This window comes from Anguilla rostrata, chromosome 16, assembly GCF_018555375.3.
Source record: "Anguilla rostrata isolate EN2019 chromosome 16, ASM1855537v3, whole genome shotgun sequence".
Classification (NCBI taxonomy): domain Eukaryota; kingdom Metazoa; phylum Chordata; class Actinopteri; order Anguilliformes; family Anguillidae; genus Anguilla; species Anguilla rostrata.
In genome coordinates this window covers 19,870,854-19,898,331 of record NC_057948.1, presented here as the reverse complement: position 1 = coordinate 19,898,331, position 27,478 = coordinate 19,870,854, and the positions used below count along the sequence as shown (strand labels likewise).

General features: G+C 41.8%; 2 protein-coding genes and 1 long non-coding RNA gene across 5 annotated transcripts; 2 read left to right on the top strand and 1 right to left on the bottom strand.

Annotated features, from left to right (window-relative positions):
• The first annotated feature begins 819 nt into the window (after positions 1–819).
• islr2 (immunoglobulin superfamily containing leucine-rich repeat 2) lies at positions 820–5,089 on the top strand. Its single transcript, XM_064312975.1, has 2 exons — positions 820–1,141; positions 1,934–5,089. The coding sequence occupies exon 2, from the start codon at positions 1,943–1,945 to the stop codon at positions 4,085–4,087; it is 2,145 nt and encodes a 714-aa protein (XP_064169045.1). The 5' UTR covers positions 820–1,141; positions 1,934–1,942; the 3' UTR covers positions 4,088–5,089.
• Positions 5,090–6,875: 1,786 nt separating this feature from the next.
• Positions 6,876–25,864, bottom strand: stra6 (signaling receptor and transporter of retinol STRA6). 3 transcript variants are annotated; one of them, XM_064313048.1, is made up of 18 exons: positions 25,358–25,864; positions 24,090–24,156; positions 22,375–22,460; positions 21,931–22,070; positions 21,486–21,521; positions 20,933–21,099; positions 19,943–20,068; positions 18,382–18,446; positions 17,012–17,091; positions 16,611–16,672; positions 16,126–16,288; positions 15,142–15,217; positions 13,534–13,667; positions 12,070–12,187; positions 11,563–11,664; positions 11,030–11,193; positions 10,172–10,309; positions 6,876–7,978 (listed from the first exon to the last, which is right to left on the bottom strand). In XM_064313048.1, the coding sequence occupies exons 1-18, from the start codon at positions 25,441–25,443 to the stop codon at positions 7,704–7,706; spliced, it is 2,085 nt and encodes a 694-aa protein (XP_064169118.1). In that variant the 5' UTR covers positions 25,444–25,864; the 3' UTR covers positions 6,876–7,703. The 3 variants fall into 3 exon arrangements, with proteins under 3 accessions (XP_064169118.1, XP_064169120.1, XP_064169119.1); XM_064313050.1 differs by lacking the exon at positions 25,358–25,864 and adding an exon at positions 24,950–25,089; XM_064313049.1 differs by lacking the exon at positions 21,486–21,521.
• On the top strand, positions 10,151–12,226 carry LOC135242130 (uncharacterized). The gene is made up of 3 exons (XR_010326237.1): positions 10,151–10,286; positions 10,989–11,168; positions 11,924–12,226. It is a non-coding gene; the product is annotated as an uncharacterized LOC135242130 (long non-coding RNA).
• Positions 25,865–27,478: the final 1,614 nt, after the last annotated feature.

The window sequence follows — 27,478 nt, the reverse complement described above, 5'->3', positions numbered from 1 at the left end:
AGAGAAACATCAAATCAAGGGAATGTGGAAATGAAAGCAATTCCTTCGTGTAGCATGTTAACTATTTGATTACGTAAATAAAAGATTGTGCTGTTAGTATGCATGACCATTGGCGTGTAGGCGTAAGAATAAGACAAAGCAAGTTTTTTTCCCCTAACCAGTCGTTTAAAAGTATATGCATGCAGTTGGTCCAATCAATCCTTTTGTTTTGTCAGAAGTTGCAGAAATGTACGGGGTAGAAATGGTTAAAACTGCAATCTTATGAAAACATGGGACGATGCGCTATACATAGTCAAATCGAATAATTATTTATAATTAGCTAGTTACACATATAGCTTGTATACGCACAGATATATTTTGGATCTATAGTTTTAAACAAAGAACCAGAATATTTCTAGTGTCATTTCTTATAGGCTACTTCTTCAGAATAAATTGAAAAGCGATATTTTAAAATAGGCATAGTAATACAAATGACAAAGAACAAGTTGCGGTCATCTTTCAGGTTGTATGGTTCGAAATTAAAATAAAGCATAAAAGCAATATCGTATCTGCGAAAAATGATAACGTTTAATGTGTACCGTTGAAAGGCACTTTCAAGTTAATACACTTGCATTTAGTCGTACTGTTTCTCTTATATTTTTTAGATTCAGACGGACAGTCTGTTATTGTCCTTCTAAACTGTATGTAACTCAACAAAAAAAAGAAGAGAAAACGAAAAAAACGAGGTCAGAGGATGATGAAGAAAACAAATGAATTAAACATTGTTATATCTAAATAATGAATACACCGAGTGGAGGGCAACGTCCATGTAGCTTTAATATTGTAGCAGAGGGAGAGGCTGCGCGTTCACAGGCCCTCCCCCTTCTCCACGGAGGCGGGAACGCGCAGAGAATCCTCACCAAACTCGACCGCGAAGAGAAAACATCCTTCGGATTTCTCAGCATCACACTGGGAGAAAAATGTTTCTTCCGCCGCCTCTCATCAGCGTATTGCGTGTCTGCCAAAATCATGTAACCGGATTCACCGCTTTTGAGGACAGTACTTCAATCGACCAGTGACTTTTATTTAGAAAAATATTCCAACCACTCGCTTAATCTGAAAAGAAAGATACAAGAATTGGAAAAACAAAGCTACCAGACAGGTAAGACTTCGGGGAAGTAGACAGAACTTTGAGTAAGACGCTATATTATTAAGATGTTCTTGCATGAAAAAATACTGAATCGACATTAAAATTTGTGTTTCGCTTTCCTTCTGTATGGCATATGAACCTTTTTAAATCTTAAAATGAACAGTAGCCAATTTAGTCTTAGCTTTGGCAATGCTTTTCCTGGAACAGCTTGACAAAATACTACATTTTTTCTATAATTGATACGGATATGAGATAACACAAAACAACACATTTTATGACACAAAATTAAGTTAGGTGGGAAAAATCGATGGGCCAGTTTGGGTATTGAAAGATAAGGAAATGACACGACAATCAGTCTGCTTTCAGTACCAAGGACAGTGAACTTAAGGTGGTACACTGTAGGAGCGCGCGCTCCATAAACAGCAAATGCTGCTCTGATAGAAATTACTTTCTGCAATGTGAGATTAGAACTAGTAACAACCTGCACTAGTACTTCATTTGATTTCTTCAAAATACCCTATGTGTGTTAGATATGTATGAAACAAACCTTTGTGAGAACATTAAGTGAAAACATATATATTTAAAATTATTGGTGTGCTACAAACTATTCATATATAACAAGCACTCCGGATTTTAACAGGTGTAATAATGCTGTAGTTTATCAAACGTGCAGCATGACAGCATGTCACAAAATGTTATTGCTGAGCCGGTAAACATGTTTATGGCTTTGTAAATGTTTTAATTTAGCTGTAATATTGGGTATTGCAAATGGGACGTCCACTGTGACAAATTCATTTCTTTCAGGTGGAGAAAATGGCACTGATTTACCTGGGCTGTCTCGTCTTCTGGACTGCTGTAATTGGCTTTGTGCAGGGCTGCCCAGAGCAATGCAGCTGTTCGGATAAATACGCCCACCAGTTTGCTGACTGTGCTTACAAAGCACTGTTGGAGGTCCCCGTAGGGCTGCCCTCTAATGTGACTACTTTGAGTCTTTCTGCCAACAAAATCACCTCACTTAAGTCAAAAAGCTTTGTGAATGTCACCCAGGTAACATCACTATGGCTGGCCCACAATGCGATTGTGGACATAGAGAGCGAGACACTGGCCCCCCTGGTCCAACTTCGCAACCTGGACCTCAGCAACAATAAGATCGTCAACTTTCCCTGGGAGGACCTTTACAACCTCACCGCCCTGCAGCTGCTGAAAATGAACAACAATGAAATGATCAACCTGCCTAAGGATGCCTTCTCCACCCTAAAAGACCTGAGGTCACTGCGCATCAACAACAACAAGTTCACCACAATTGTGCAGGGGACTTTTGATGCCCTGAGTTCCATGTCACACCTCCAGATCTACAACAACCCCTTCACCTGCTCTTGCTCCCTGGAGTGGCTGAGGGATTGGATCGTGGCTTCTAAAATCTCTGTCCCTGAGCAGAAATCCATTGTCTGTGAGGCCCCAGAGGCGCTGAAAGGCATGTTAGTTGTGGCAATGCCTAAGATGGAATGCACAGCTCCTACTGTCAGCATAACCTACCAGCCCAACATCGAGAACACTGAGCTCTATGAGGGCTTCATGTTAATCTTAAACTGTGAAACCAAGGGGAACCCCAGGCCGGATGTCAAGTGGGAAATACGTGCAGGAAACCAGTACATGGAATTCAGTTTGCCTGGTGATGTTAGGGAGAAAAATGATTTGCCTGTGGACACCAAAAAGGCCGGAAATCGTTTCCTGGTGTTCCAAAATGGCACTCTCATCATCCCGCGTATGAGCAAAAAGGAAGACGGTAACTACAGCTGCTCAGCTGTAAATGAATTGGGCAAAGCGGAGGCCGCAGTAAAGGTAGCGGTAGCGGGCACTCGGAAACATGCTGTCAACTCCATGCTGGACACAACACCTGACAAGGCCCGTCCAATGGCTGGACACCAGCCTGGGCCCAAGAACACCAAAAACAGTGTGATCAGCTGGTCCAAACCTGAGGAGAAGAGCAAGAGCATTCCAACTGGATCGACTTACATCACTGTGGACACCAAGCAGCCTGGACTGGACAGCAAGGACCCAATATTTTCCAGCAAATGTGGCACAAATGATGGCACCCAATACATTTCCAACCATGCCTTCAACATGAGCCTGGATCAACTCAAGCAGTACACCTTTGATTTTGGGGTCATTGCACTAGAAGTGTCAGAGACAGAAGCGAAAGTTCAGCTAAACCCTATGAAACTGCCCAACGCCAAGGCCAATCTTCACCTTAGCCCCCCACAAGATGTTGAAACTATGGTCAAAGAGGTTTTCAGCCTTTACCAGCCATCAAGCAAGAACGTTCCCCTGGATATGTTGTATTTGTGTGTTAATACTGGCAATGGACACTCAGTTGTTCAGTGGTCCAAGATTGAGGATGGGGTCAATGCATATCGTTTCCAGGGTCTCCAGCCTGGTACCAATTACACCCTCTGTCTAACGTATGGAGGGAATGACTGTCAGGTGCAAGTTGTTTTCACTACCAGGAAGAAGATCCCCTCCCTTCTGATCATCGTTGTTGTGAGCATATTTTTGCTGGCTTTGGCCACCGTCCCCCTGCTGGGTGCTACTTGCTGCCACTTGATGTACAAATACCAAGGCAAGACCTACAAGCTGATCATGAAGGCGCAGAACCCAGATCAGATGGAAAAGCACATGGCCGCCGATTTCGATCCTAGAGCGTCCTTTGTGGAGTCAGAGAAGAACTACGACCCTAGTGAGATGGGCGAGGGAGAAGGCGAGGCTGAAGGTGAGGCAGGAGAAGAAGGAGAGGTAGAGGGCAGTGTGGTAACTGAATCCATTCCCGATTCGCAATCCAAAACGAATCAAGAAGAATTTGAAGTGGGTTCTGAGTACAGTGATCGATTGCCACTGGGGGCAGAGGCCGTGAACATCTCCGAAGAAATTAATGGCAACTACAAACAGCCAGGCCGCTGAAACGTTTATCACCTGGATTCACTGTGTAAGATAGTCACATTCAAATTGGTTAAGGACCAGGTAATTTACCTCTTATTATTTCACATGAAAGCAGAGCCCTGATACATGCGGTTCGCTTGTTTAACCTCCGCAATGGCGTTATAACAATAATGCTAAACATTACGCGCATATAGACCAAGGATTTTCTTTTTTTGTACAAGAACACATCCATTTACGTTTACTGCAATAGATTGGAGGACACATTTTTGGAAACTCTGATAGTCATTCAAACGAGGTTGACTACTCAACCTATGTCATGTTTATATTATTGACGATTCATCAATTTTCAAAAGAAACTCCAAACCGATAACGAGTGATTAATAAAAATTCCCTTTATTTCGAGTGTAGGCTAGCATACCCTCATTGTGGTTTTCACGCGCCCGTTTCAGCATGCTACGATGCTGGACAGTGGCAGATACTGATCCGTCCGTGAATTGACTGTTCCCATTTTTTATAAAATTTAAAGGGAGTCTTACTTTATCTGTAATCAAGTATGTGTAAGCGCTGGAAAATCCAGTTCACTGCCAAAAGACGGTGTTAAATGTACAGTGGAGCTTCGGCAATATATGACTCTAACCTCTGTAATCAGGTGCTTATCTTCTCGCTTTTCTCAAAGATTCTAAAGTTGTACTTTCTCTTTTTAGAGATACTTGTCCGTGGCATGTCACACATACGTAGGCTATTTTCATGTGTGTTTTAATAGCGTATAGGACGTTACGTATTCTTAATGTCAGTGTGTGATGTAAGCCCGGTAAATTGAAACGATGTTTTCTTATTTTCCAAGAAAAAGAACGGTCACCTGTTGGCCAATAAAGTGATTCATCTGAACGTCTTTGAGTGTCCTGTAAATCGACGCATAGTGGATTTTAAGTGGCTGTTCAACGATGTTGTAAAGATCCCTCAACCTTGTACCTCTTTTGATATGATTTTATGTACGTGGCGTTAATAAAACATTAAAACCCATCTTTACAATCCATTTGTTTTTACTTTTTTATTAGTTTAAATGTCAATTGCATATATAACCCTACACGCTGCGTGCGCACTTTTCTTGTAAAACCGAACATTCGCACTTGAAATTCCAAGTTTCATTTTTTTTTAAAGGGGGCCTCTCATCTTTATATAGAGGAAGATAGCATGATATTTGAAAAGCAGTTATTGGTGGGGGTTGTCTGATATTTAAGTAATCGATCACTATTATTTTTCATCAAGCGAACCAGTTCTCAAATTTAGGGCGAATATATTTGGTAAATCAATCAATAACCGTAAACCATAGATAGACTATATTTTATTGTGCTATTTAATTTAAAGTGTAAGTAAGTAACACAACGCAAGCCATCAGCTACTGTTCGGACCCTTCTCACAGCCTGGATATGTTTGTTTTCAACCCTAGCCCGAGCACTCATTCCACTGTTTCGGATAACGGAATGATGATGCCGACTTTACTATCTGATGTTAAAAAGCAATTGTGTGGCTTGCTTTGTTGTAAATATATTCAACAAAATAAGCAAATAATTAAACCTATAAATTCAAATAAAAAAGGCTCATTAGCCGATTCCACACGGCGAATCATACAGTCTGCTTTGCTCACTTATTGTGAGAACTGAAAAATATTACGACCCAATGGCACATAGAAATCCAGTCACGTAGGGCTATTGATTCTGAAACAGGTCCAATTTATATATTTAATGCAGTAGTATTTAATTATATGAAATAAACATGTTGAAACGGTTTTATTGTTACCTCTTAACCAGGTCACCCTTTAATCGCAAGGTTTTATAGGGAAAATAGCCGAAATGATAAATAAATGATAACACATTAGGTATCATTTCTTATCTACTGTACACTTTTTATGTTGACTGTGTGACTATTGCTACACCGCCTTTAACTTTCGTCGTTGGTAAAATTGTTTTCACGAATATTAGGATCTACTGAAGAGCACAAAGACCTAGACGTGATCGATATGTATTTGTGTTGTTTTGTTTCATAATATGCTATAACTGATTATTATTTCTGATAATAAGGCCAATTTAATAGCCCAATCAATTGTCGAAGTGATCGACCATCTCAGTCTAACAGGTGACGTTAAATATGTAGGATTAACCTATATTGAACAATAATGGGTAGATATCAATTGGTACATTTCAAATAATCTTAAATGGATATTGTATATGTGTGTTTTTTCAAAAAGTAAATAAATAAAAGTAAATAAAAGTAACCAAATATTTTCACCACTGCCACTACTATGGCGCCTGTGGCTAAGGGATACAGGCTTTCTCCGCGCTTACACAGAGAGTTTCAATCGACTCGTGAAAAGTGCTTCCACCAACTATTTCTGATCGTAGATTGTCTGTATTTCAGGGATATATGACTTCATAGTAATTTTTTATTAAGTTAATGTTCCTATAGATGTAGCCTATACGGTTCTATGCAACTATTATCAGGAAACATAGGCCTATATATATTTCTGCTTACTGGAATATACAGGGACGTTATTAGGAACGTGCAAAATCACGTTCCTAATAATGTAGGCCCTCTACGTAATGAGAAACAATGTGCTCCATTATACAGAATATATAATCAAAACCATGTGGCTTTTATGCAAAATACAACGATTTTCGAGTCTACCGTCTACTCTACAAAGACATTTTGCGTACTGATCTTCAACAGAATTTCACAATACAGTGACGGTGCTACAGATGAGTTTTCTCGAGTACAGTTCTGATTCCAATAATTTCTACATCGACGAGCATACATTTGAAAAGATGTATTTAATTGATTTAATGCGGATGGGTAAATACATCATGATCCCAGACCTGCAATTCTATTCAGAGGAAGGCCTGTCTTTATTTTCACCCACATCTGTGTACACCAATGAAATACCATTCCTTTTGTTTTATTTTTATTTTATTTTTAAGCACAAATATATTAATTTCTGCTACCCCAAAGAAACGGGTGTGTACCTTTGAAACAATGCACCGAGATACAACAACACTCAGTGGAGCAATGACCGTTAAAACCATGTGAAAACATATTGCTCTGGACCGTGAATTGACAGTTCAAGGAAAATAAGAGAGTCGGTGTTCGAGAGTTACTATAGCACACATATGCAATATTTTGCGACTATTGGTTCTGTCAATTACCCCCAGCTGTATACACAGTCAAAACATTAACATTAACATTTACTAAGTCTCTCACAATTGCATATTCTGTACACTCATAAATAGGCACACATATTATTATGGCAGTGGTAAAAGAAGGTTTCAGTACAGCACTTATGTTCCTGCCCACCTAATAATTCTGAATGAGAATGAAACGGAACCGACAGACAGACAGATGGAACGGCACACAGAACAGAGATCTGGACCAATACCAACAAAAACTCTCCGCAGCCCAGAACTGAATTACAGCCTTTCCGAGGAACTGGACATTGAAATGCGCTCATTAAATAACTAAAGAACGCAAAGTTATTTTACACACAAATAAAACGGTCGGTATGGATGGACCATAAACCAAACTAAACTTCACAACAGGCAAGTTGCACATCGCTATAGGCAATCAATTCCCGCCAGTTCGTCCGTCAGTTTGTGGCGGGAGTTTCTGGTTCTTTAGCCGCTTCCTTGCTCGCCTCTTTGCACTCCTCCTTTTGGCTGGCATCCTTTTTGCTGCCCTCCTTGGCGGTTCGGTTGAGCGTCCCGTTCAGGAAACTCTCGGAGCTCTGCCGCTGAAAGTGCTTCCTGGAGCCCAGCAGGGAGGGGTTGTTGACCAGGGTGAAAAGAAGCAGCCATCGTGCGCGTGCCCGCCTGGCGTTGGACACTTTGTTCTGCGTTTTCTCCTGCGCTACTAGCTGAATGCCTGAAACCACACAGTGCGTTGTCAGGGTCGCGTGCTTTGCAGACGGGGAAATCCGAAACAGGAACTGCTATGTTGTGAGATGCACTCATTCTGCACGATGTGCCAAAAAATTTTAAGATTGGGATGCCAATTTTTTTAAATGAAGGCCCCCCCCAAATTAACCTGAGACTAAGGAGCTTTGTCGCTGTAACACGGTTAACAATTGATACGTATATGCAACACTTGCCACATTGGCTTTTAACAATCTAGTTAAAACGGAACAAACAATGTACATTAATGAATACCTTAATTAAAAAAATCTACACACTGCCGTTTCTGAACTGCTGCTATGCCACTGCACCACACCTTCCGAATGTAGAGACTTTACATATTTTATTTAAATATATTTTGCATAGTACTAATGAAAAGTATTACTATACTAATAACAACAGATCAGCAAACAAGTTAATTGGTACTGTATTTGGATCTAAAATAAATACATTAACACAAACCTGCCACTGTCTTCTAATTCATTTTCTGCTTTCATTTAGTAGGGAAGATTATTATCTGTTTACTGCAACATCAGGGTTCCATAAAATGCTGTTGGAAATCCAACAGGTTGATGTATGGTGTAATTACTGAAAGGAGTGTGCTTGATTACCATAGTCCACCCACCCATCTGATTTCATAGAATGAATCTGAGCTCTGAGATACAACTAGATTGTGCAAATACTGTGCAACTAGGCCCAAGTACACTATAGGAGATTCATATTTGAAGCTGGTGCAAGACAGTCGGATGATTTCATGCAGTTTAAACCCTGTGATGCCAAGAAGAGTGATATAGAAGCGGCCTCCCCTTTTTTGCACCTGTATGTTGCAAGTCGCTGTCCTTTCAGCACCACAGGTGTTTCAGTGACCTGGGTAAGGAGCTGCAGGACCATGGACAGCATTAGCTGCACTCACAGGCAGGGCAGTAGGTGAGGCTCATTGGCAATCATCACAGCTGTTACCCATTGCCTAATCACTGGGCTTTATAAAAGGCCTTATTCTCATTCCTAGGAAACAGACAGATTTTGCCCCATTGTTGCTGTGGAAGTTCTGGCCGTTACTTTGTGGACTCTTTATGGTCTGCCCTTTTGTAGCCGATTCCTTTTGTTGCTGCTTTGTGCTCTTTTTTAATTTTTAATTTATTTTACAATTACAATTTCCTTTGAGTTTGGCTGTAGAAGGCGGTAAGCCAATCATTTCCTTGAGTTTGTTTTGACGGTTCCACTACATGTAAACACCCAGCACGTCACAACCTCAAACCATGTAATGTAACAATGAACAACCTGTCACTATGCGGTCTACTGGCTTTGCTGTCACTTGTGCATGGACCGTGCAAGGATGCAACTTCCTGTCATCTTCAGTGAGGATTTCATGTGCAAAGGCCCCATATTGACTCTGATTTTGGGCCTGGTTGGCTGCTCTCCAGATACTTTCTGTTGCAGCTGATTTTCTAAAAGCTGAGAGAGGATTTTTAAAGCGAGCTGCCATTGGCTTTCATGTAGGTTGCACAGATGTAGGCCTACATGGTGTTACTTAATTAATTTTTAATTTAATTTATTCCTTGTTTTTCACAGGGCAGAGCAATCCTGTCTGTTCATGTGCTAGCAGTGAGTCCCTCTCATAGACTGCTGATTAACTTTGTGGTAGAGCCCAGGATAATATAAACACATACAAGAAATTATATAATCTCAATAAGGATTGCAAAGGCACCCTGCTAAGTGCTAGACTGTGTTGTAATGTAATCGTCTTTTCACAAGCAAAGCAATAAAATCCATGCAAATTAAAGCTCTAGGACACCAGATGCCTTGCCATCTGAATCTATTTGCAACGGTCCACCGTTAAAATCCCACACTGCATTAACCAATAGCTATCAGTGGTCAGGAAGATACAGATAAAATGGAGAGGATTTGCAGTAGAAAAAAATTGCACAGATAACTGCCGCTATAAACAGGCCTGGGTTAAACTACACACCACACGTGAGAGAAACAAATTAAAAGGTTTATAATTAAATTTAAGGGGCCAGGGGGCCATCATCCCCATGCTCTGTGTATTGTGGAAGTCACAGCCACCTGGCTGTCCTAAAATTAGTTATAAAGCTAAACTTACTATGTCGTCCCGGGTGTGTATGTGTGTAAGTGCTTGCGTGCGTGTGTGTATGTAACTGACCTTCCTCTGCATCACGCATTTTTTGACCAGCGCCGCCCTCCTGGCCAGCAGACTGTAACAGCATTCCACAGAATGCCTTCATCACAGGATGAGATTGGCTGACCTCAATCTTCAGGTAATGGGCATAACAGCGGTAGCCTATACGAGGGGGCAGGGAGGAAGGGATAGGAAGAGAAATGCAGAATGTGATGGGAATGGGGAATAAGAAAAATGTGTGAGTTAAACATGGGGAAAAGCATTTTGCATTTAGATTATGAACAGAGCACTGGCAAAACTATACAGAGTAATGACACCTCCATAGTTTCACACTACCGTTGTGCTTTCCTTCATTATGCCTGGTTATGCTGCATCTGTGTCAAGTCAGTGCAATTACTGTGCCAGAAATGGAGTCATAAAGATGTCCAATAAACCCTAAATGGAGTCCACGCTTGAGGCCAATTTTACATCCAGCATTGTCAAAGTGGATAAGAGGCTCATTTCTATGCAATACTTCTATGATGCATTTATTCAGTTAATGAGGCAAAATGTTTGGCAGCATAGAACCAGCTTCTGCTGCCAGTGAAGCTATCCATTAATGCTAAGGTGCCAATTAGTTTTATACGGCCATTTCATAAAAGGACTATTACATCCTGTTCTGTTGCAGGTGACACAGCTTGTGTCTGAAATCAGTACACTCTCCAGAAACCCGTTTTACAATAATGGCAATCATTTTTAAAAGCATTTCAAGATAAATACATGGTACATGATCAAGGTACTTGTATGATTATGCCATGCACATTCACAGGGTAGTCAGACAGTCCATTGCATTGTGGGATAGGTGGCGATTGGTCTGGTAGACTGGGGGACCGTTGGACTCACCTGGGTCAAAGGCCTCCACTCCACGGTTCAGTAAACTGATATCCAGGCGTCCCAGGTGGACGATGTTAAAGAGGGCTGTGATCAGCATCCTCCACACCCCCAGCAACACTCCCACCAGGACGTTGACAGGAAATAATAAGTAGGTCAGCAGGAACAGAGCACTTCTGTTGAAGGGAGGGAAAAACCACCATTCATATTTCACTGTGAAATATACATCATCTGTACGTCATCCAAACAAGGCTTTTAATAGGTGCAGGTTCATCAAATCAAAATCCTTTCTTAAATCAGTCTGTTGCCTTATATCCTCAACAAATGTTTTACTTAACTAACCCAAGATTACCAAATTCACTTTTGTATAACACAGGAAAATGCATTTGCATAAATGTATTGCCAAAATGTAAGGAAAAACAACATTTGGCTAGATTCTACAGACACTTTATGCTTACAATCAGGATATTGCATACGTTCAAAAGCGAATGATGATAATTGGCTAATAGCAGCAGAGCATAGTATCAAAATTAAATGGAGGGTACCTGTTGTCCAAGTCTCTGGTCCCTGCATCTTTTTTGATGAAGGCAAACCTGGCTGTGACTTGTTGAAGGAGCACAGCCAAGAACAGTGTCAACCAGAAGGGCCTGTCACAGAAACACCAGGAAAGGCTTCAGATTATCGGCGATACTCATAGGCCCACATCCTAGATATGGTCACAGCACAAACCAGAAAGTTGGGATAACACACAGTGAAGGAAATATACCCCACATACCGGCAGTGAAATGCTCTTTATTGTCCTGGCCTGTATTGTATTTTATTGGCTGCTGTATTAGCTTGTATCTTATTGGCTGCATTCACCGTTTGTGGGAAAATTTTTATAGCGTTGAATTTTCCCCACCACAGAGCTGACTTTGGATGCACATATTATGTCTCCTGACATAAAGTGGGACCCAAAATATATGCTGACTGACGATGAGGGCATAGATGATGGAACAATGACGGAAGAGGCAATGATGTTACCAAGAGGCACTCCCATTCCTGTCACTCACCACATGTGCTCGATGATGTGGAAGAGCATGAGGTTCTGCCCATACAGGATGGGGATGATGACAAGGAACACAGCAAAGAGGAGGCAGATGAAGAACACCAGTGTCTGGATGATCAGCCCTGTCAGCAAAAAAACTAAAAGTGATCCATTTCATCAAGGTTCATAGCCTTTCTACTCTTTTTTCCAGTGTTTAATGAAGGCTTTTGCTCCACTGTCCTTCAAGTACACCTATGTCTTGACAATTGACACTTGTCTTAAATCAGTGCATGGCCTGCTTTGTTGATCTCTCAGAAGTCCAATAAGTTGAAGAGGGAGGATCACATGATTGTTGAATTTAGAAATAGAACAGAATATCAGAGCACCAGACAGAGCTGCAGAAATGGCTGATGTAATAGGAATTTTGCTGAGAGGGAACAGATGGAAATTTCTTACTTTATTTTCAGGAACTACAAAGTCTTAAAACCTTGCAAAATATCTTTCACCACAATCAAATCCATTTGTTGGATTTTAGCAAAAGAAAAAATGTTTATCAAAAATAATTTTGCCTGTTTATTAAAAAAAAACCTTATAAATGATATATTATTTGAAATGATTTGTTTTTGATCCAAACAAAATTAAAGTGTACAGTAAAGTAGACAGCACTGTTCTCAGCTCATTAAAACATTGTAAAATCTTTTTGAATTAAGATCTTTTGAAGTCTTGTGATCATTATATAAAGTATCAAATAAATATACAGCACGTAAATGAATAAATGAATAAATAAATATCATTTTTGATAAGACACAGGAGCACTGATTTGAAGCCTCAGAAACGACTGCATTAGCCGGAATGACCTTCTTCAAAGTTCTTGATTTAAAAAAATTCTTATTAAAAGTGAGAGGATTTTGTTTACAAAAGGAACAAATAATATTCTCTTTCCATATGTCAGCTTACAAAGCCAATCCTTTGATCAGATGAATGTTTTGATATTTTGCTTTTGGAACGGATTAAATGTGAACACCCCAAGAATGTTTTTCTTGTTGCTGTCATGTCAAAATATTAATGGCCATGTTCTCTGCTGTGATGTGTGAAAGGTGCTTAAGCTTCCTTCAGATTCTCAAAGATGAATAGCCACATCATTTAGAGCTAAAATCTTTTGCATATACAGAAGTGACTCTAAATCTGTCTAGCTGGTCCATTACTGTATAAATTATACTTAATTTATCCCCATTAAACTTCCCTTCTGTTAGTTAACTTTGAAGCTAAAATCTTTGGTTTATACAGAAGGGACTGTGAACATGTCCAAGTGGATCACTATATGCTACACATACTAATCTTCCAGAAAATACCCCTGCAAGGATAACCTGTACATATAAGTTTAATTGAGTTTCAACGTCCATTGAGGTGCATACATATACAGAACAGAAGGGACTAATGACAGATTATATCCAGATGGTTCACAGCATATGTCTCTTTTTAGGGTTACCTAAACAGATGAGCGCAGCCTGGTAGCTTGTGAACCCCATCCAGCACACCAGAGCCGGTCGAGACGGCCGGACAGTCCTTTGGCGATTGTAGACGTTGTAGATGTCTCCCCTGTACAGTCCTTTCAGGTTTGTCCTGCAAACAGCAGTTTGACATTACAGCAGCTAGAAGGCAGTCTACACAGGTCATCTCCTGTATGGTGGAGGGTGAGCGCAGCCGAGTTGTGAAGGGTGGCATTGTGTGAATGCATACACTGAGTGGGTGGAAAAGGATGCGTAGCACATACTGCAGTCTCATTAGGCCTAATCTGCCATTACCGAATATAATCACTTCATTTCAATTCTCTCAGATATCTAAGCGTCGCGGCTCCCAAAGGGTTGCGTGCGCAATTATGCTATTCAAAGGATTTAATTTCCCTGTGTGTGAATGCTTGTGTGTGTGTGTGCGTGTGTGTGAGTGTCCATGTGCGTCTGTGTATGCGTGTGTGTGCGTGTCTGTGTGTGTTTGCATGCGTGTGTGTGTGTAGGTGTGTATGGGTTGCATTTGTAATTATGGTACTCAAAGGATTTAATTTTCCTGCGCGTGTTTGTTTGTGTGTGTATGCATTTGCATGTGTGTCTGTGTATATGTGTGTATGTGTGTGCTTGTATTTGTGTGTGTGTCTGTGTGTGTGTATGTGTGTGCTTGTATTTGTGGGGTGTGTGTCTGTGTATGTGTGTGTGTGTCTGTGTCTGTGTATGTGTGTGTATGGGTGTGTGTGTGTGTGTATGTGTGTGTGTGTGTGTGTCAGGAACAGTAGACCGTCTGAGGGAAATCAGAACACCAGCTCCACTGTGTATCCCCTCCTTCAAGGCCAGACGGCAGCCTGTGCTGCTGAGTCCTCCCACGCAACCCTTGGGTTTCCTCAGCTCGCATGGTTAAGTCTGCGCCTTGGGCGGAACTAAAACGCACACAGCTTTGTTTTTAAGAGCTTTGTTTATGAAAAGGGTGATGTGATTATGTGCACAGTTTTTACTAATCGCTGTGCTTCATGCAGGCGCACATGCATGGGCAGAAACGTGGGAGTGAGAATTCTGCTTGGAGAGTAGGGACCCACGCAATACATATACCCTTTCCAGCCAATCAAATACGATACAAATTAGATTTCACACAGAATAATAGTCTGCCTCATATGGCTTATTATCATTATTTGGTTAAGCTAATGAAAAATTAATGAGGCAGAAATATTATATACCCCAGGAGAGACAGTAGAGCCTTGTGGAACATATTGGTTTTGTCCACACATTCCCGGGCGGGCACACATAAAATAAAAAGCACGAATGTAGCAATGTATTATGATCATATGATGCAACTGCATTAACATATCCCAATAGCCAGAGTCTCAGCAAGCCCTTTAATGCTAATTCAGTGTTATCAATGGAATTGCAAGTCCAGAGGTAGGGACTTAATGTTTCTGATGCATCAAATTATTTAGAATTTGAGGCTAAAATTTAAGGACACAGTGTATGGCATTATATCCTGTAGAGCTCTTACACACTAAGAATCAGTATATCATTCCGTGGTGGTGATATGGTTACACTGTAGTGTTTTGTGGGCATATAGAACATACCTGTGTAAGACCATGGATCTCATCAGCATGATCAGGGTGACCAGAATGGACAGGGTAACTGCAGAGATGTAGCACACTATAAAACGCAGAGTCACAAGATACAGGCATCAGCACTGACAGAGGATGAGGTGTACCATGATGTCACATTTAGATGGTCACGCTGGGTGAAAAACCTGCTATCATCTTGTAATCTGCTATGTTCTGTGATGCTGAACTGATTGTCTTTAACACAGTTCTTTTGTTATGTGTTCTGTAATAAATAAAGTTATATTCTGTAATCTATTTTCCATTAAGTCACTGATTTGCTTTGCTGATACAGTTATCCAGGGCAAGTTGGAAAAAATAAAATTGAAAAAACAGTTTAAAAATTATTTATACAGCTAAATATTTGCTGAAGAAGTTCATGAAGCTAACTTTAAGGTAATTTACTGCTGTAGCACATTACCCTCTCTTAGTTCTACATGTGATTATTTCATATACCATGTTCCTATGCCCCGCCCACCCACGTCTGGCGTTGGTTGATTTCTAAATGTGAAACTAAGGATAAGACTACATGGAATACTAACTGTACCTGACCTCCCTCACAGTGTCATTTCTAAAAGACCCTTCTCTCACTAATGAGATCAGAGAACAGTCAGCCTTATTACAAACTAACAGATATAAAAATACTGGATTCTTTTGAGACCATGTGTGGCGATCGTTCCTCAGTTTCCATTGGTTCAAATCACAATGCCACAGTGAGGGTACTCCACAGTGCATTACCAGCAATTAGTCAGCTACATGGAAGACAGATTAAATTTGACGTTGATTTTCAGCTAATTAAGGAATTCAGAAAATGCTCTGTACAGTATATTAATCCCTCTCTGTTTTATGTGGCTGATTGTATGACTGGGCCTATAAAAACCACAGGAGAGCAGTCTCTTGGGTATTGGGGTGGCAGCGGGATGGCAATGTTTGACAGTATTGGGGAGATTAGACACCCACCTTCCAAACACCACGTATAGTAGATCACGATTTTGACCACTTCTGCCCTATCCTCCGATAAAATGATGTTGAAGCCAGCCAGAAGAAAGGCGATGTCTTCATTGATTCCTGCACGGACAATATGGAGCACGGGTACCACTCCAGCTATCAGTAACAGTGCCACCTGGAGGAGGAATGAAGATGTGTCTTGACTTTATGGAGGTCAAATATTTGTCCATTTGGCTAGCAATAATTTGACTACACAGTTTACACTTTGCCCATCAGGTAATATTAACGCAATGGATTCAATCTAACACAGTGTGATGGAAAATGTAACTAATTCCATAAAGGCGGATTCTGCTGTTGCAGCAGCCCTTATTGATAATCTACCATTTAAAATGAAATGGACTCCAGAAAGGACCGTTATTAGATATTAAAAACCAGCAGATTATTTTATTGCATGTGACATCAGAGGGAGCAGATGAAAGCGAACCATTTGGTGGTACCTGATAAACAGCGATGAAGGACACCACGGCAGATATCGCCAGCTTCAAGGGAAACCTGAACACTGCGAGGGGGACAATTCACAATCACAATGGCAAAACATTTAAATAAAGCATATGTACAATATGCACAGTCCCATGTATCTACTTCAGCCCATTTTAAAACAAAATATTAATTTATAAATTACTTCCTGTAAAGCTATTGCATGTGTCATAACTCCATGACTGAAAATATATTTTCATGAATAGTGTGTGGAAATGTTTGCCATCTGCAAAAACCCCAAAACGTAAGGTAAAAGAGGCAAATGAATGAAATGAAATGATAGAATTCTTGCACCTTGATCTAGGGAACATTAGTCCCCGACCCAACAGAACCGTAGCATGAAAGATGGTGCCTGCATTACCTTCCTCTGGTGTATAGATGTATGACTTCAGGGCATCAAATATTCTCTCAGACAATTTGGGCTTGTCTGTTCTGGAAGTGCTGAAAAGAAACAGCATTAATTCGGCAGGTTTTCATTATATCAGAATGTTGCAGATTCTGTGGGTTTATGACACTAGATAAAAATTATGGAAGGATGGACATAAAAATTAATGAGGTGCAGACAAAGACCCATGGAGTCGAAATTCTTTTGACTATTATTGTTTTGTCTTCTCATAATATTCCTCTGTGCAATAGGCTGGTATAATAAAGGTTTTTTAATGGTGTTTTCCTGTTTCTCCTCTTTCACATAAGACTGCATTGGACACCTGAGAATTAATGTCTATCATTCTTATTTTTCTCATTTTTTCAGGATTTGTATCAGTGAGCTTTCAATCCCTCTCTTTTCTGCATTATCAATTTTTCTCTGTTGCTCTCATCACAAAAGTTTTTATTGGACTTTAGAAATCCCCATAATTTTGGCTACAACTGATTTCTAAAGTGGGATTTCACTTACAATTTCCCAAGTGTCATTCACACTGTTATTTTGTCCCAAGATTTCAGTAGCTGATAACAAACGCGGAAATACCACTGCTTATTCAGTTGTACCCTATGATGACACAATATGATATCACACCCTTCCATGGTATGCACTGCTAGTTTGCATAGTGATAGATGAACATCTTGTCAGAGAATGTACAAAGAGTGATATTTGTATACAGGTGAGCAGTGGCTTTGACTAAATCTTTTCTGAAGGGCACTGGCAATAGTTAAGTTCCCAAACGAAAAATTCACTGGCTGAATCTAAGACAAGATCTAAACAGTCCAGATTAAACCGATGGCAACGGTTATAAACAAAAACATGCAAAGAGGATCTTCCATGCAGAGGGCCGGAAGGACTGACCGCCCCAAGGGAAACAGCACTTCATTGGTGGTTATCATAAAAATGCCTGCCAGCTCATTCACCATTGCCAGGTCCATGAACTGCATCTGGATGCTGTTCACAGCCACAGCTGTCTCTTATGCACCGACATGCAGGGACTTCAGAGCCCCACTGGCCAGGGAAGTGCTCACAGTCCAGGCCTACAATAGCAGGGCTCAGTGCTGCCAAGACTTCCCTCCTCTTACAACACATTACATGCCAATGAAAGGCATGCTATTCACTGGAGCACATAGAAATCAAAAACAAGACAGTGAATATTCTAGTGCTTCAAGAAGTCCCCCCTCATCAAACCTGAAGCACAAGCTGGAATATAACCTGCCTTAGAGTGATTCTATTTTGTGTAGCAGAAAATGCAAAAATGAAAAAATTAATGAAATTGCTTCTCTGGTGACTAGGTTGCAAATCCCTACCTTGGTTTGGCTGGCTTTTTCAGGATTTTCTTCACATAGTCTCTGTAGTAACTGCTGTCAAGGTCCTAGGATAAAAGCAAACATGGTATCAAGAATCACAGCTAAAAGAAGTCACAAGACATCTAGTATAACGATACTAGTCACTAGACTAGACATCTAGTATTTTGTATAACAATGGAGTTACACCTTACATCCAGAGTACAGGCACCAGTGCTATGGAAAGTAATACCTAGTTTAAATGAATACCCACAGAAGGATTTTTCTCCCTAAACTGTATGTTATTTTGAACCAACACCATTTAGATGGAGGCACTGCCAAAAAAAGTGCTGATCTTAATGAAGAACAGACAGGCTTATGTTAATAAAGACAAAGATAATGAGGCATAGGTGCAGAACACCCACTGCCAACTCCCAAAAACACTTCACACAAAATGGCTGGCAATAACATAGCTAAAAATGTCACAGTTTCACATGAGTTCCCATCGCTGTCTTTGGTGTAGGAGTTTTAGCATGTTGGGCAGCGATGCATAGGGTCACACAGGTTCTGATAGCGTGGAAGGTTCGGAATAGCACTGACGTGCATTCAGACCCCCGTGTTGTGTTTCCGTGTCATCATTCTCACTTCCTCAGGTCACATGATTGGGGGGAGGGGCGAGGCTATGTGAGGAGTCTTGCTTGATCCTTTGAGCAATGCTGCGTCATAGCCAGGCTTTGAGATTACCATCAAATAAACAGCACATTGTGCACTCCCTCGGGAAAGGATACAATGTCCCCCGTAATCTGGTCAGGAACATTGCACAAACCAATTATATCAAAGCTGCTTACATTCATTTTAGTACCGGAATGCTTTTTTTCCAGAGTTTACACATTTCTCCAGGCTTGATTGTATTAACATAACACTATGGGCCTCTTCATAAGCAGGGCTCGCATGGAGTTACTTTGCATGCATTAATCTTACACGTGCAATTCATGATTCGTGGGAATAAGTTTTTCCATGTGTTTGTCTCTGAAATACACAAACATTTTAATAGTAATATGCAACAGGTCAATGTAAATGAGTGCTAAGTCTAAAAAAAACATTTCAATGTTATGCAAGTGCATTGATGCTTGCACATTTCAACTTCAGAATCTTTCTCTTTTCAGCCAGTTATGTTGCTCAGTTACACTGAACTCCTATATGCATTGATATAGACAATGTAGGTGTCATGCAAGGGAACCAGCCCTCTAGATGTCAACTCCAATATAGAAATTACATCACCACTGAGGTTTCAGTATAAATGAAGAGAATGACAGATCTGCTTATTTCATTGCTATAGTTTTAATATTACTTCATGCTTAGAACATATTTAGAAAAATCAGATCCTAACACTTCCCACAATTTGTTTCATGTTCAATAACAATCTTTTATGTGCTATTAATACTAAAACCTACTTCCATATATAGCATGGGTGTGTATGATTTTATTTTGTTTTTTCCACCCAGCAGACACTGTGGAAGCTGCCACCATATAACCATGCGCTCAAAATGGACAGATCTCTGTGTGGCACCATCCCTGCACCCACCTCCGAAGCATTGGTCTTCACTGTGCCCTTGAGTCCCTTAAACAGGAGCAGGGGGTACTGGAAACTGAGGAAGGCCAGGCATGCGATCTGGGGCAGACTGGTAAGCAGGGAATAGTACTTGTATATCTGCAAGTAAAGCAGAGACAAAGCTTAAAAACTCACTCTGACACACTTAGCCTCCTCTCGCCCAGCTGTCTTATCCTGCATGACCTAACGATGGTGAAGATAAAAACCTCTCTGCCAATAAGACGGACCCAGTGCCTGTGCTGCTCCATTTTCTGCCATGACCTCTGGTTCTCCGGTCAACTCATGCAGTGTAAACGTGCCGTAAATGATTTGCCATTTATTATTGCCGAAACAACAACGGAGAGGTTTATGCAGCAAGCCATTGATCCTCATTGAGCTCTTGTCTGGAGGGATGAGTGGGCAGTGCCAAGCTTTCTGCGGTTTAGTGTAAGGAGATAAAACTTTATACTCTTTTACGGTCAAGAAAATACAGTGATTAAGCGAGAGGGAGGAGTTGGAGCCTCTCAGGTTAAGACAGGTCTGCAGCAGAACACTTTGGTTTTAATGGTTTGCTACTTCATACCAGTCTATAAAATACAGGGAGATCATATAAGCAGAGTGCACATCCAGAAAGTAAATTTTCCTTCTTTGGCAAGACTGTCAAACCATTATGAAGAGACTTGTGTAATAAGTCCAAAAGGGCTGACGTACTGTAAGCTCCTAGTTCAGCTTACACGCACGTGCATTAGGGTGCGTGCATACTGGTACAGCTTCGTTGAGGCAAAAGAAAAGCATTCATGCACCTCCAGTCCAGAAGAGGACCAGGAGCTTACATCAGCCTGTTCAGTGGGTCTGTTCAAAATGCTTATTGAAACATTCATAGGGTCCACTAATTCATTCAGATAAGCTATCACTTATCACTAGCCTCAGTTAAGTCTTTGCGCTGTAGATATGGTGTGACCTGTAGACAGGCCTTCCTCTTACCTGTGGAGTCTTTGGGCAGTCCACCTTCTGCCAGACTAGGACACTGAAGTGCGTCCAGGACAGCAAGCTGCCCAACACATAGCCCACCTGGCTGTGCAGGGTGCCGCATGCCAGCAGGGGGTAGTAGAGAGCGGGGTAGTAGAAGAGGGATAGGATCTTCCAGTACTCTGAGAGGGTAAAACCAGGCGAGATGAGAAAATCAAAGAGCAATTCAAATGAAATGTTCAATACGGGTTACATTTTTTTTTTTTTTTTTTTAATTGAGAAATTGAAATAGTAAGACAGGAACCGCATGATACAGATGACAATTCAGAAGAAAAAAAGACAGAACCACGAATGTTGGACAGTGACTGGAAAGAGCAATGAGGCAGGACTGAACACAGCAGGGTTCTTCCATGCAGACGTCCCAGGTGGCAGCATGCTCACACTGCAGGGTCACAGGTTGTGAAAACGCACCGCATGCTCATGCAAAGGATGAAAAGCCACCGCTACTCAGGGTTAGCAAACACAGCAGTCCTACTGGGCAACAAGCCCTCCTGTCCACAGGCCTTACCTTTCAGGGGGGCCCCAGCGAAACTGACAAGCGGCGCTAGGGAAGAGAAAAACAGGCCGACCAGCTCAGTCCCCATTAACCCCTGCTAACAGCCACATCACTCAGACCAGCTGCACCATAATCCCAGGCCTAATAACCTTTGTGATGCACATTTGTCAAAGAAGTTCACCCAACCTGCTGCTTCCATTAACAAATTCAGAGCTGCTGCCCTCAGCATTCCTGAGCCATGTTTAATTATGGAAAGACCAGACCTACCTGTAGCTTTGGAATGGAAGAGAACGATTTAAAAATTCAGTCAGAATAACCCAATTAAACTACACATAATAAATTAATTTGTGATAAATGTGGATAAAAAACAAGTGTGGGCAAGAGCTTTGGCTTCCCAAAAGCAGTGGCCTTGCTGCAGAAGGTCATAGTGACTACAGAGCGGAGGTGAGCTCTCTACCTTTGTACTCTGATGTGGAGTCCTGGATGAAGGGCAGAGGGTTCGGGGCCAGCACCAGCACACAGAGCTTGCAGAAGAGGACACCAAACACCGCTACTGCCAGGCCTTTGTGTTGGGTGTGGTCCAAGAAGTTCACTGGGCTATGAAGGCAGTGGTTCAGGCATTCAGGCAAGAAATATCATCTAATCCAGCATATACTTTGAAGCCCAAAGAGACCAATAATCTTCCTCAATCACTGCTGGAACATAATATTCCTAGAAATGTGTCGTGAGTAATACAATCATTTTGGTGTGCAGGCTGAAATGGTTCTATTAAGTCTCCTTCTGTCTGGCATCACAGAGTAGAGCCTTTAGCAGCGTTCATTGTAGGCTGCTGTCTCACTTAGCCTCTCAAGGTGTGGTGATTCAACTAATTTACTAGACACACAAAGGTGAAGTAACTTACCTGAGCAAGCCTGGTATACCTTTCAGGAAGCCCTGGCACAACCTCTTGCGTTTGGTGAAGGCCGCTAGGACCAGCATGACAACAAGCTGGAAGGCGGAAGATACTTGGATTAGCCCATCTGACCCTCGTTGTCATAGACCACCACTGGTGTTTCCCAGTATAAATAGCCAGAATAATATGATTTTGGATTTTATTTATTTGTTTAGCCCAGGGGAGCCGCTGAAAAATATCCTGTGTGCTTCCTCATCACTTTGAGAGACACCCTCCACAGACAAAAGACTCCACACACATTGCATAATGACTTCCGTTCCTCTGATCTGGTCAAGTCCTCATTAGTCAGAGTCACTAACCAGGGTGAGGCAGGTCAGTGAACCCTGGCTGCTCATGACAAAGTTCAGAGAAAACAGGACTGCAGCTGAATGCTCCTCGTGAATGATGCTCATTGGCTGACATAAGTCTGTGACATCCAATTAGAACACAGCCAGTTTGTTAGCACAGTCAATTATAGCATGACTGATTCCACCCAACTTCAAAGGTGATGGAAGCTGGCAGGAGGGGGCATAATTACTAACATCAGCTAGTCACACAAAATTCCTTTAAGTGATGAATCTCTTCCTTTTGCATGCTGGAATGCACTCAGAAATTTGAAACCAATTTTTATCTCCTATTTTTATTTTTCTCCCAATTTAGTTTAGCCAATAATATTCAAAAGCCTGTCCCAAAGTTTGAGAGAAGACACATTACATCACATTACATTTATTTAGCAGATGCTTTTATCAAAAGCGACATACAAAAGTGCATTTCATGGTCATGGACAACTTATCTCCTCCAAAGTTCATGCTTCTAGCTGTCACTTATTTTTACCCTGCACTGCATGCTAAACTTTACAGTCATTGTGTTACTGCAATTCACGCATGGCTGGTGAAAACAGACTGCAATCATTTGACAGATCAGAAGAAACTGGCTTTGAGATGGGATTCAGTGGGTCCTATCAAATGACAGCCCTCGCCAAGCACTCATCGAGGACTGAATCGGAGGCATATCCCAGTTTACATTTTCTCCATTCAAGTTGCCTTGAAGGTGCAAGATCAAATATCTTGGAAGCAAAAGACGTTACATAAATCTTAAGAGCTACTGCACGCCATGGTGAACATGTGCAAGCAAGCACAGATTAGTAAAATACAAGGTTAACTTTTGTTGTGCTGGGTTGTGTATTACTAAAGATTACTTAAGCCCTTTCCTAAGCCATCGCTTGAGTTTTGCTAATCTGCCATCCTGCTCAGTTATCGCATGATCTGCATGAAGCAAGCCCTACAGTGTGCCCAAGTGCAAGCCTGACCCAACAACACAGCTGGTGATAGGTGTGCTCTGACCAGAGATAATGTATATGTAAAGGCAGAACAATCATAAAAACAGCCGGTATTTCACCCAGTCAGTCAACAAGCATTGGCTGTTTCTAGTTATATAAGTGATCAATTGGTAAGAAGCAGCACTCCTCACAGGTAGGTAAGCAGTTGTCACTAAACTTATGCTGGACGCACTGAATGAAGCAGATCTGACTCATGGCCGAAAGACCAAACCAAACCTCTCACAGCAGATACTGTGTGTGTGTCTCACAGCAACAGATCGAATAGTACATGTATGTGTCCAAGTTAGAATGAGAAGGGTGGCGGGGTGGTTACTGATGGGGCCGTATGCATTTTAGAAAGACTCACAGATAGAGCAGCGATGCATATGTGGTACAGCCGGTCATCAGCGGTGGGGTCACAAGGTGGGATGACTCTGCAAAAACGTCGGGGGAGAGGGATGAGACTGACATCAAACATTCAGCAATTCCTCTGTGCCACCCACCACCCCCAATCCCAAACTCCTCACCCCTTACCCCACACTACACCTGAACTACTGCATAAGATACTATCTCTCTGCTAGCAAAGACAACAATTCTTCAGCTGAAATGCAAAGCAAGGGGAGGAACATTTACACAGATTGATTTTAATGCAATTCTGAAAAGTCAGAGGAGGGCTAAAGGGGTGCTTGTAGTTCACTTCATGAAATGAAACAACATGATAGCAGGACAAAAGCACAATAAAATGAGACTTCTGCACTCTATGGCAAAGAGAAAGGAGGAACGGCCAGGCACTGTAATGAATACCGGAGGAATGTTGAAGGACAATAGAACTGCCTGAGTGAATGAGAAGCACATTTCAGAGGAACAAGGAGCTTGTTTGCTGATGGGATTCCCCTTAAAAAGCCCTCTGCCACTGTCCCCTTAACAAAAGCCATATGGCACCCTGTGAAATCACCATCAGGGCTCACAGCCGGAATACATTACAGGATCAACACAAGAAGAATCAGGACCTGTACTGTTTACTTAAAATAAAAGACTGAAAGTGATGACATAAGGTGTCGTTTTTGTGGCATAAAAGCACCAAAGCATAATTCTGGCCAGGTGCAAATTTCAGACGTAGGCTCAATGGCGTAATTTAGCTCATGTTTTTTTAATCATAACATTTCACATGAAACAGATTCAGTCAAGCATCATTCAATTAGAGCACAATATTCCAGTTAGCAGCACCTGTGTGTATGCTTGGTTTCTTCTTAGCACTGTTACACTCCACTACCCAGACCAGTCAAGCATGGCGATGACCTGTCCCCTTGCAGCTGGCCAATTACATCATATGCGCTACACAACAATTGTCCCTTTTGACCAGGTCACCAGTTCTGTCAGACAAATTTAATAATTAAACCATAAGAAACACACAAAACCCAGCAACAAGAAAAAAAAGCTTAGTGCCAGATTTTAGCATTTTACCATGATTTTGTCACATGAGGTAATTAATCCATGCAACTTTCCACAGCCAAGGTTGCCATTTTTGTTTTTTAAATTTAATTGAACACTCATACCGAATTCCATTTAAATTTGTGAATTCCATTAAGAAAGCAAATTAAGAAAGACGGCTGGCCACACGTAAAGAGCACTCACTCCAGTGGAGGTTTAGTGGGCTCCAGGTTGTCGTACCAAGCCGAATAGTCATAGTAGTCCTTGGAGACCTGGTTGCTGGAGCTCATTTTGGCGTTTCACTGTAAGTGAGATCCAAGGCTTGTGAAGAAGAGGCAGACGGGAGAACCCTAAGAGGCCCCAGGTGTCCCTCGCTGGTCTGGTTCTCTCCCTTCGAGCTTCGGTGGGAAAACTTCCCTGCCAAGTTTGCGCTGCTGCAGCTGCTGTGATGTGCTCTCTCTCTCTCTCTCTCTCTCTCTGCAGGTGCCCCCCTCCTTTCCTCCCGCTGCCCTGGAATGGCGCGACCGTAACGGCTCCTGGCTGTGGCGAACTCCCCGACCTCCACCCCCCTTAAAACACAGATTACCACCCTGTTGGGAAACTGGGGAAGAGTGAGAGAGAGAGAGAGAGAGAGAGAGAGATATGGAAAGAAAGAAAAAAAGCAAGCAAAAGGAGCAACAAAAACTTCCTCCGAAAGGGGCAGGCGATGCTGATCTCCTTCACCACTCTCAGCTTAGGGGGCTTATATCAACTTTCAGGCAGGGCTTCTGGGCCGTCCTGTGGGCGGCAGGGGCAGGTGAATGGAAGGGAGGGTTATAAAGGACAGACAGGAGCTGAATAAATGTGTGGGATTGTTCCAGAGGCATGATGGGAAAAGAAAAGGTATCGTTGGGTCCAGTCTATCCGTGGTGATAACAGGAAAAATAACAACCCCCAGTCATGCCTCCTGGGGCTCATCTGCTTTGCAGCTGGTTAATGGCGAGTGAAACAACATGCTCTCGCACCTCCCACAGTCCAGCATCTAGCATACTCTGTGACCCAGCTTGCAGGGGAAAATCTGTCTCCATCATGTAACACATGACCTCCACTTTGATAAGAGAGGAGGAAGTGTTCCATTATCCCTACCCTTTGCCTTCCATTGATAGACCAATTAAGATTAAAGCTGCGTGTCTATCTTGATCAACAGGTAAATGTCACTCAACCTGCCCTGTGGATTTGGCTGCATTCTCATACACCTGTTTAGAGTTCTACTGTTTCTGAGAAACTTTTTCACAGGCACGGCCACCAGTGCAAATACAAAGCAGAGCTGGTTGTTCAAGCCCAGATGTAACAATGCAGAACTGGCATAAATGCTGACAATAAATAAAGATCTTTTTAAAGGCTTACATGAGATGGCGAAAGTATAAGGAAGATCTGAGGCATCCTGTTGCAGATTCCTCAACTGAAAAACAGTGAGGGGCACACCAACACCCTACAGCAGAATCCTGCATCTCCATCCACTCTCTCAGGCTGTGAATTCACAACAAAATATTGTTTCTTTTGTGTGTGTGTATGTGTGCGTGCGTGTGTGTGTTTGTGTGTGTAAATATATCTATGCTAACTACCTGAATGGTAACTAAGCTGGGGCAATACAATCAACTTAAAAGACAAAATGGCTAAAAGATTAAAATGCACTGATGAAATGTTCAAATATATGTTTGTTCAGTACATGTAAATTCCTGGCTGTGGAACTTCACCGATGTGGTTCAAATATATGGTTTTGCCTGAGGAAAAATGACTTTCAACAAGAAATTGCGCTGCTTCACATTAAAATATCCCTGTAATGTATTCCTCAGATATGGGGGGCTGTAGAGCGGCTCTTTCTGTTAAAGCATTATGGTAGTGTTTGGATTGAATCCTGACCCTGGCAGCGTGACCGGCGGGGTGACGCATGATTGGCAGTAGCATGGTTCAGTCACCTGGGATCCACATCTCATCATTCTCTAGTGACTCCCGCTGGTCGATCATGAGCCCGCATTCTGCTTGCTAAAGAACTGTCTTCCTCGGACTCTGTGGAAGCTTGTATTGTGGGCCGTGGTGGGATAAGTAACCAGCGGCGACATCACATGCTTTGTAGGAGAGCATGTGATTATCTACACTCCTCCGCATAGGCTGGGAGGCTGCAGCATTAGCGTGTCCGTAGACCTTACGCTTAGGCATTTCAAATTGAGAGGCAGAGCATGTATATTCTACGCAGTGTTAATCATGCCTCAGCATCATAAATGAATGGTGTGAACGGGGAGTGAGTAGTGCTGATGAAGTATGCTGCCTAAGTGGAACTGAGTC

What these genes read in the sequence shown, in the direction of transcription:
- islr2 (XM_064312975.1), top strand. Translation starts at nt 1,943, where the DNA reads ATGGCACTGATTTACCTGGGCTGTCTCGTCTTCTGGACTGCTGTAATT.
- stra6 (XM_064313048.1), bottom strand. Translation starts at nt 25,443, where the DNA reads ATGAGCTCCAGCAACCAGGTCTCCAAGGACTACTATGACTATTCGGCT. An exon ending in ACTGCCCAAAGACTCCACAG is followed by an intron (nt 20,069 to 20,932) that starts GTAAGAGGAAGG and finishes CTTTACTTGCAG; the next exon opens with ATATACAAGTACTATTCCCT. An exon ending in TGAAGACCAATGCTTCGGAG is followed by an intron (nt 18,447 to 19,942) that starts GTGGGTGCAGGG and finishes CTTTTATCCTAG; the next exon opens with GACCTTGACAGCAGTTACTA.